The following is a 10,092-nucleotide window of genomic DNA, read 5'->3' as shown; positions in this document are numbered from 1 at the left end:
ACAGGAACCATACTTAGGCAGGCGCCTTATGATTTGATTGCGCCGCAACATGGCCCAACATGGTGCTTCACAGGAAAAGCTTGTGGCCTGTATGACCTGCCATGAGGTGAAGATAGTGGAGCCTATCAGTGTGTCCCATTCCATCTTCACCACCACACAGCCCCCACCTCTGGGTCCCAAGTCCCTCACCAAGCCTAAGCACAACTGAACCTTTTCCCCAAGCTTTCCTTCCCTATATTGTCCTTTTCTCTCTCATTGACCAACCTGCTTCCTCAGATCCAACGCCCCCACACCCAGACCTTTCCCTGGGAATTGAACTTTAGGACTCTAGTGTCCTATGTTTAAGGGCATTACACCCTCCCATTGCTTCATAACCATAACTCAGTTTCCCTCCTTTCTCTACTTCCTGCTATGACCTTGTGAGTTAGAAAGCTGAAGTACAAGCTGATTCTGAGGTTTAACTTCTAACCCCTTTCCCCCTCCCAGCTCCCCAAACCTACTCCTAGCCTATGCATGGAGGATAGCTTCTTCCCTGGGTCTGTCTCTGTGGTTTAAAAGGCCAGGCTGAGGGTTTGGAAAGGGAGGTGCTGGCATGGGTTGGGGGTAGGGAACCCGGGTTTGGAGAAAGCCAGACACAGCAGAACTATTCTGTCCCAGAGCTGCAGGGTCCACAGATTCCAGCCCAAACCAGCCAATGGGAGAAGGCCCTCTAATCCCAGGAACTAAAGAATTCTTTTCAGTTATCCAACTTCTCTGCTGAACCTACTCCTAGCCTATGCATGGAGGATAGCTTCTTCCCTGGGTCTGTCTCTGTGGTTTAAAAGGCCAGGCTGAGGGTTTGGAAAGGGAGGTGCTGGCATGGGTTGGGGGTAGGGAACCCGGGTTTGGAGAAAGCCAGACACAGCAGAACTATTCTGTCCCAGAGCTGCAGGGTCCACAGATTCCAGCCCAAACCAGCCAATGGGAGAAGGCCCTCTAATCCCAGGAACTAAAGAATTCTTTTCAGTTATCCAACTTCTCTGCTGAACCCCACTCCTTCCCCCCACCCCCACCCCTACCCCAAGCAGATTCAGAGGATCCCGAGGCCCCCAGGAGCACAGCCACAAGCCCCAAGAAGTGAACTCAGCTTGATGGACCTTCCAGGGAGAATTGAGAAATATTTTTTTAACTTATTTTTTATTAGCATATTCATTGTTACAATCATACTTATTCTTTATGCCCCTTATCCAATCTCCCCCTCCCCCTCCCCTATTCCCTTCCCCCTCCCACAGAATTGAAAAATGTTTTAATATAGATGTCAGTCAGGACTATGAACCCCAACTTGGACACAAATAGAAGGGCAAATTCTTTCAATCCCCCTGTTCTAGGTCCCTCCCTCTCAGAGTCTTGCCAGCTCTGATACCATCTGCACCCTCACCCCTGTGGCTGGTAACTCTCTCTGCTCATCTTCCAGTTGAGGAGAGAAGAGAAAATCCAGCAGCTTTATCAGATGTATGTAAGTGGGACCAGCCCTCCACAGCTGTGAAGGGGTTAAGAGGCTGGGCCAGCTACCTCAGCCTGCCCCTCCCAGGGATTAAGAGTCCTCTATAAAGGGGACTGTCCACCCAGACCAGGCCAGGGGGGTATCAGGGACCCAGGCACCGTGCCCATCCCCCCTGCCATGTGGGAACTGCGGTCAGCCTCCTTCTGGAGGGCCATATTCGCTGAGTTCTTTGCCACCCTTTTCTATGTCTTCTTTGGGCTGGGGGCCTCACTGCGTTGGGCCCCTGGACCCCTGCAAGTCCTGCAGGTGGCTATGGCCTTTGGCCTGGCCCTGGCTACACTGGTGCAGGCTGTGGGCCACATCAGTGGAGCCCATGTCAATCCTGCAGTCACTTTTGCCTTCCTTGTGGGCTCCCAGATGTCCCTGCTCCGTGCTCTCTGCTATATGGCAGCCCAGCTCCTGGGAGCTGTGGCAGGGGCCGCCGTGCTGTATAGTGTTACCCCGCCTGCCGTCCGAGGAAACCTAGCACTCAACACGGTAATGGTCAGCTGAGAGGGGCTGGGGGAACCTGGTGTTTTGACTCTTTGTTGTCCTGACTCCCTGCCTGGTGCAGGTGAATCAGCTCCTGGGAGGTCTGGGAAAATGTGCATCTGTGTGCATGTGCCGATGTGGGGAGGATCAAGATGGTCTGGAGGGATAAGGAAAGCCTAGAGCCTTGGACTGATAGTAAAGAAAACTTAGATTGGGTTCTAGCTTTCCTTCCAACTCCTTGCAGATTCTTAAGGAAACTTATTTTACCTCATGGGGCCTCAGTTTCTTCATCCATGTAAGTGGGTGCGATCATTTCCACCACAAAGGAGTATTGTTAGGAAAAATTAAGATACAAATACAATTACTATGAAGGGGGTTGTATTATCATTCCTTTCCAGGGAACTGATGCCATAAGGGGATCCCTGCCTGGGAAGCCTTGAGGAGGTAACGCTTGCAGCTCTAATGAGCTGCCTCCCTTCTTCTTCCTTTGCTCAGCTGCACCCTGGAGTGAGCGTGGGCCAGGCCACCACGGTGGAGATCTTCCTGACACTCCAGTTTGTGCTCTGCATCTTTGCCACATATGACGAGAGGCGGAATGGCCGCCTGGGTTCCGTGGCCCTGGCTGTTGGCTTCTCCCTCACCCTGGGGCACCTCTTTGGGGTAAGCAGAAGAGGGGAGCAAATTCTCATTCAAGGATTCCAGGGCCCCCAAACCTTTCCCAACTTTTAAGCATTCTTCCTGCCCACCCCACTATCAAACATAAACATTATCCTCACTCTGTCATTTGGCACAGAGGAATCAACCCTGTCCTATCCCTTCATTGTTTTTTTTTTTTTTTAAACCAGTCAAATTTAGCAGTGGGGGGTTGTATATCAACTTTAGTGACACTAATGTTAATAAGTTCTGATAACTCACTACCATTGGGCCATTACTGCTATATCTAGTCCTTCCTGACCCCAAGGTAGAAATGCATGCACCATGGGTGATGTGGACTTTGCCTGTGGATCCACAGTCTGTTCCCAGATGGAGTATCAGTGCCCTCACCCCATTGTGAGACCCCCTGGAGAGTCATGAATGTGTTCCTTCCCCACTTGCTGCTGGCTGGAGACAAGATGCCAGCCCTCAGGGGCAATGTGGGTTGTGGGAAGAGAAGCTGGGCTGGAGTGTGTGTGTGTGTGTGTTGGGGGGGGTGTCTCAGTTACAATTGTGCCTTTTGCAGATGTATTATACTGGTGCAGGCATGAATCCTGCCCGCTCCTTTGCTCCTGCCATTCTCACCCGGAACTTCACCAACCACTGGGTGAGTGAGGGGAGAGGAGTGAGATCCTGGAGCCCTTCTGGATGAGTGTGGACTGCAGGTTCCAGGTTTGGTTCCTGCTTTCCATTTGGATGTGTTGGCTGCTCTACCAGCACTCAGCTAAGGGGGCAGTCAGAGAGTTTGGCATGTCTGTGGGAGCAGAATTCATTATTTTGCTGGAAGGAGAGGGCTCTTACTCATATTATTCCTTTTCTGGTTAGTCAGGGATTTTTACTGAATATCCACTGAATGCCAAAACTAGGGACTATTAGGATAGATAAATAAATATGAAGACAATAACCTCTGCCCTTAGAGATTGGGATGTGTTGTGAGCACAAATGTGCCTGGGCCCCATCCACCCCAGTTCTTATTCTTTACTAGCCTTGTGTGTGACCACTGGGAAATAACTCAATCATTCTACACATAAGTCTCTTTAACTATAAAACGGGGTGTTATGAGAAATAAGTGTGAAAGTTATATGTGTGAAACACTTAGCACAGAATTTGGTACGGAGTAAGTCCTCAGTAAATATTTGCTATGTTTATGTTGTTTTGGCCACATGCAAGCCAAATATATGAAAATAATTCAAAAAATTTCGAAGCTGTACACCCATTTTTATAGCAGCATTATTCACAATAGCCAAGAGGTAGAAGCAACCTAAGGGTCTCTCAACAGATGAATGCATAAATAAAATGTGGTATGTGCATAAATGGAATATTACTCAGCCTTAAAAAGGAAATTCTGACACATGCTACAACATGAATGAAACATGAAGGCATTATGCTAAGTGAAATGAGCCAGTCATAAAAAGACAAATACTGTATGATTCTACTTATATGACATATTTATAGTACTCAAATTCATAGAGACAGAAAGTAGAATGGGGGTTGCAGAAGCTGGGGCGAGGCATGGAATAGGCAGTTGTTTAATGGGCATTAGTTTTGCAAGATTAAGAAGTTCTGGACATGGGTTGCACAACAATATAAATACTTAACACTATTAAACTGTACACTTGAAAACATTTAAGATGGTAAATTTTATGGTATGTATTTTACACAATTTACAAAAATTTTTTGAAAGCAATATATAAGCTAGATATGCTAATAAGAAGGTGTGGGATAAAGGAGTAGGTTAATGAATCAGAAAAGAAATAGTGAGTTTTGAGGTACAGGCAGCAGCGGAGTAGAGTCTAGAGGTTAAAAAACAAAAAACAAACACTGATTTCTACTTAGATAATGCCCAATTGTATGTGTCAGGTGTAGGATGTCTTGTGTTCCAATGAGGGGGTTGGAAAAAGAGCAGCCTTGCTGCTCAGTCCCTTCCCTAAGCCTGAGAATTTCTTTTCTCTTCCTACAGGTGTACTGGGTGGGCCCAATCATTGGAGGGGGTCTGGGCAGCCTCCTCTACGACTTTCTCCTCTTCCCCCGACTCAAGAGTGTTTCTGAGAGACTGTCTATCCTCAAGGGTGCCAGACCCAGTGACCCCAATGGACAACCAGAGGGCACAGGGGAACCTGTTGAACTGAAGACCCAGGCCCTGTAAAAGCTCCAGCTGTATAGCGAGAGCAGAAAGCTTCTGGGTGTACGTGGAGGGGCTGAGCCAGCCCTTGGATGAAGAAAGAGACTGTGGGGAGGGGCATGTACTTCTTTATTTTTTAACTTATGTGTGTTTTTTTTTTTTTTTTTTTTTTAATTTTTGCTGTGTGAAATCTTTCAAGTTGCATTCATGAGCTGGTTGGTGCAAACTTCCCTTCCTCCCCATCCCACCTCCCTTCGCCGTGTGCACGATTGTGCATATGAATGTGGGTGAGCATGGCTGTGTCTGAGTTTTGGGGCATGAGAGCTAGGGAAGGGAAAAGATGTATCATCCCATACCTCCCTCCCCAACCCAGTGTGGTGAGCACAGGGAATCAAGACCTTAAGTTTCTGGCCTTTACCCTGCTGTCAGTCAAGTGTATGGCTCTAGAGGGAGCAGGGAACCATGGAGTTACTTTTTTTTTTTTTTTTTTTTTTTTTTTTTTAATTTTTGCTGTGTGAAATCTTTCAAGTTGCATTCATGAGCTGGTTGGTGCAAACTTCCCTTCCTCCCCATCCCACCTCCCTTCGCCGTGTGCACGATTGTGCATATGAATGTGGGTGAGCATGGCTGTGTCTGAGTTTTGGGGCATGAGAGCTAGGGAAGGGAAAAGATGTATCATCCCATACCTCCCTCCCCAACCCAGTGTGGTGAGCACAGGGAATCAAGACCTTAAGTTTCTGGCCTTTACCCTGCTGTCAGTCAAGTGTATGGCTCTAGAGGGAGCAGGGAACCATGGAGTTACTCCTCACAGGAGGCAAGATAGAGAGAAATGGAGGAGACAAGGCATTCCAAGGGCTGGGAGAAGGGACTCAAGGGAGGTGGATAGGAGAGGAAATGGAAGTGTTAGTCCCAGATCAAGATGCAAGTGTACCAAAAAGTTTTGGGGAAGTTACTGGGAGAATATAGTCTACTTATCTCAGGGATGCTTGCCCCAGGCACTTGGGTAGCGAAGTAGCTCTGAGAAAAGTGAACACTGGGATTTGAGCTGTTCTGTAAAGCCACATAAACCTGTCTACATCCACTGGCTGGGTTGTGTGTTCATTCTGGCATAGTGGATCTCTTCAGAGGCCCTGGGCCAGGGAGCTCCCAATCCAAATAAGGCATGGGTGAGCCTAGAATCTAGAAAAATTAAGCAGCTTAATTGGTCTGCCTGACATCCCTTGGGTGGCCTCCTGGCGGATGGTACCGAAGCGCTAAATTGCTCCCTAAGGCCAAAACAGGAAATTTGATGCCTGAAGCAAATTCAGGGGCATAACTGGGGGCGAGGGGGCAAGAAGGGAGAGGCTTTGACTCTCAGATTTTTAATTTATTTAGAGCAAATCAAGACACTCTTCAAATGGCATCTTTCTGCTTTCATCACTAGTTCCATAGTCTTCTTTTTGTATGTGTCCTTTCTCTTCTCTCTCATCTGTCTTTTCATCTCACAGCAAATCTCTTCTAACTCTCTCCCTCGTATCCCAGAAATTGATTCCTTCTATTCAAATGCATAATAATTCAGGAGCTAATTATTCGTTTGAGCCCTATCTTCTTTTGTTGTTGGCAAAATACACTCATCTAAACAGAGGTTGGAGGAGACCCTCAACTGACCAATGAATATTTATTGTTTGATCTCTTCCTTTGATGAGAGCCTCTTGCATACTTCGCAAGCTTTAATTTTATGCCTGTAGTCTAATAGACAACCTGTCCCATCCCCTACCCTCGTCAAAATACCTCTCCTCCCAACACCTCGGCTCCCTACTTCCTCCCAAATAAAGCGACTTTTGTAACTAACCATTGAAGACTTTGGAATGGTCCACTTGACTAGGAGAAAGGGAAGAACGTTTGTAAATTCACCGCTATCCGGAGTTTGATTCCTATTATAATCCAGCAGAAAATTCATAGCGCTGTGACTTTTAGGTCAAAGTAGAGGAGCGACTCAGATAAAACAGTCCTTGTACTTGCTTCCCTTTTCACACTTCATCACCAACCCCCCGCTCGCTCGCAGTCATGTGGACCAGTCCAGCTTGCCCCGCCCCGCTCTCTCGCCAGCCTGGTGGCGGGAAAGTCTGCGGCCCTCCGCTCCGGGGCTCCTGGCTCCGCGGAGCTCCTGAGGACCGCGGGGAGCGGGTGAGTGAATGGCGAGAGGGTTGTAAGTGGACATGGGTCCCTTCGAAGCCGCGGGGGCACTCTTGGGAGGCGCCGAGTTCCCTTTCCCGCCATCTGGTTTAAAGGTAGGGGGCCGGGCGCGCTGTCGGCGCGCACGCGCAGTTTCCCGCCTCGCCCCTTCGTCAGGCGCCGCTGCGTTCTCAATCCATCCGGGACGCTGCTTTCCCCTTTCGCGGTTCTGCACAGTTTGGGCTTCCAGCGGGGTGGGTCTCTGATGGGAAGGAACTTGGGACCCCTAAACTAGGACAGAAGGTTCCTGGGGATTTCTACTTCGGAATTTCCCCACCCAATTCAGATCCGAAAACACAGCTGTGCAGCTCGGTGGTCAGCAAGGGTCAGAATTCACAGGCCGCTTGACTTAAATCTTGGGTGTTTATAGAATGATTTCTTCCTTCCCTCCTTTTTATAAAGCTTAAAGAGAATACAGCTTTTGTTTGTCAGTTGGACCATCAGCCACTAATTAGCCTCCTTCCCTTGAGTCTCGGAAGTCCTTTTTTAAAAAAATTATTTTTAATTGACACGTAATAATTGTGCATATTTGTGGGGTACAGTGTGATGTTTCAATACATTCTCAATTCTTCACTCTGCCTTTTTTCCCCCCCATAAAAAGTCAAGCTGGTCATTTTATTTTACGTTTAAAACTCCTCTTTGGCCACCCACAGTCAGGCGTAAATCCTTTGGTGGGCATCCATGGCCATTAACAGTCTGGCTCTGACCCTCTCAGCCTCGTTTTCTGAAGCTCCCTAACATATCTCTTATCTAATGCACTTGACTCCCAGCCACATGGAAGGGGTGTGTCTGCATCGTGCTCTTCATATTTCAGTACCTAGGCTTTTGCTGTTCCCATTACTTGGAAGTTCTTGCCACTTCTCTTCCAGATGAACTTCTCTTTGAGGAATGAGCTCAGTTGTCCTTCTGAAAACCAATTTATCCAGCCCTACTAGGCCAAGCTAGTCACTTCTTTGTGTCCCTGAAGTATTGTACCTCCCTGGATTATCCGTGGCACTGATACAACTCAGTGAAGGGTTACTGAGCTCCTAACATGTACCATGCACTGTGCTCAGCACCAGATGTACAAAGATGAATAGGACAGAGTTCCTGCCCTTGAGGAACTCAGTCTGGTAGGAAAAACACATGGAACACTCCTCTCACTCTGCGCTTACACATCTTATATCCTGATGCCTCCAAATCTCCAGCCCCAACCTCTCCTCCCTCAACTTAGAGACTTGTCTACTTCAGTTCAGTTCAGTTTAGTAAAGCATTTATTGAGCACTTATGTTGTGCCAGTAGTGATGATTCCTGATCTCAAGGAGTTTACATTTTAGTGAAGTTGTTAACAGGGGATTGAGTTAGAATGACATGGGGAGCATTTTCAAAACACTTTTACCCAAGCCGCATCCCCTGGAAAATTTGATCTAGTAACCAGGCCCTAAAAAGTCAAAGGTGAATCTCAAGAAACAGTTCCTGTCCTCAGGGAATCTAAGGCTAATAGGACAGACATTTTAAACAATCTGTTTTAACTCTTGTGTACAACATGAGATGTAAGTGCCATGAAGGAAATCTGTATGTGGCACAAAGTAAACACAAAGGGGAAAGAAGTTGCTTCTGTATGGAGAAGTCAGGAGAAAGTGCCATTTGGGCAGTCTTAAAAGATAAGTTGATAGTCTTAGAGGGGTGGGAGAAGGGCATTCTGGACAGAGGAGTGGCTTGAGAGAGAAGCTTGAAAGAAAGGTAACCAGCAGGCAGATCATGAAGGACTTTGTATTGTAAGCATGGGGGTGGGGCAGGGGAGTCACTGAAACTAGTTTTATTTTTAAAAATTTTTGGTGGCTGTCCAGTATGGGGATCTGAACCCTTGACCTTGGTGATATCATGACCACACTCTAACCAAGTGAGCTAACTGTCCAGTCAGAAACTAGTTTTATATGTAATGTATGCTAGTGGTAAACAAGTCAAATAGTACCAAAGTGAAAGGTAGATATTTCCATTCAGTGTATCCATTGAAGGGTTTTAAGCAGGGTGATTATATTGCCAAATCAGGAAACTGTATTGTGGCTAAATTTAAGGAAACAAAACTGGACGCTGGGAAAGAGGTTAGGAAGCTATTGAGTAATCTAATCAAGAGGTGCTCAGGACCTGAACTAAGGCAGTAGCAATGGGGGTAGACAGGGGCTGGATAGAGGAGCTTAAGGAAGTTAAATAGGGTGGAGGTATCTAAGATAACTCCTAGGTTTCTTCTAATGTGAACAACTGAGGAGATAGTGTCAGACCTTAAGAGATCCAAAACAGAAGTGGAGACAAACTTGGGGGGAAGATGAGTTTTGGACATGTTGAGTATAAGGTATCTTTGAGATATAATGTGAAGAATGCTATTTGTTAGTCAATTTAACATTGTCAAGAGCTCAGAGGGGCCAGAGATACAGATTTGCTGCCTACCGGCTCAGATGGTAGTTGAAGTGTGAGAGTGGATGAGTTTGCCCAAGGAGGCTGTGTAGAGTGAGATGGGAAAAAGACTAAAGATGTAGGCCTACAGAACCTCAGCACTTGGGGAGAGGAGGAACAGCCAATATGGGGTCAAGGGAAGGTTTTATTTTATGTTGGATTTTTTTCCCCCCTTGAAAAAAGAGGTTTGAGCAACTCATAATATATGGAGAAGGTTATAAAGTATAAAGGGAAGGTTGGAAATAAATGAGAAATGAGGAACAACCAACCAAGGGACAAAAAGTGATCAAAATCACAAATGGACTGGCGGGTCAGCTCAGTTGGTTAGAGTGTGGTGCTATAAGTAAGGTCCAGGGTTTGATCCCTATATCGGCCAGCCACCAAAAAAAAAAAAAAGATCACAAATGGAGAACTTAGATAAGAAGCAAAGAGGTGAGGGTGGTTGTTTGAAATATGTTTTTAGGCTTGGGTGGAGGGAATTGAGTTGCTCCCAGGAAGAAAGGGGCAGAAACACCAGCCAAGAATGGTGGAAGGAATGGAGTAAAGGGGCTTGAGGATAATGATGAAAAGTTAGAAACATCTGGTCATTGGGAAAAGGAAGAGGAAGTACACCAGG

General features: G+C 46.8%; 1 protein-coding gene across 1 annotated transcript; it reads left to right on the top strand.

The window, feature by feature from the left end:
* Positions 1–1,622: 1,622 nt before the first annotated feature.
* MIP (major intrinsic protein of lens fiber) lies at positions 1,623–5,037 on the top strand. Its single transcript, XM_008577200.1, has 4 exons — positions 1,623–2,020; positions 2,510–2,674; positions 3,234–3,314; positions 4,668–5,037. Exons 1-4 carry the CDS (start codon positions 1,661–1,663, stop codon positions 4,851–4,853), a joined length of 792 nt encoding a protein of 263 aa, XP_008575422.1. The 5' UTR covers positions 1,623–1,660; the 3' UTR covers positions 4,854–5,037.
* The last annotated feature ends 5,055 nt before the right edge of the window (positions 5,038–10,092 follow it).

The sequence above is a fragment of the Galeopterus variegatus genome, unplaced genomic scaffold (genome assembly GCF_000696425.1).
Source record: "Galeopterus variegatus unplaced genomic scaffold, G_variegatus-3.0.2 Scaffold1458, whole genome shotgun sequence".
Classification (NCBI taxonomy): domain Eukaryota; kingdom Metazoa; phylum Chordata; class Mammalia; order Dermoptera; family Cynocephalidae; genus Galeopterus; species Galeopterus variegatus.
This window is presented reverse-complemented; position numbering and strand designations above follow the sequence as displayed.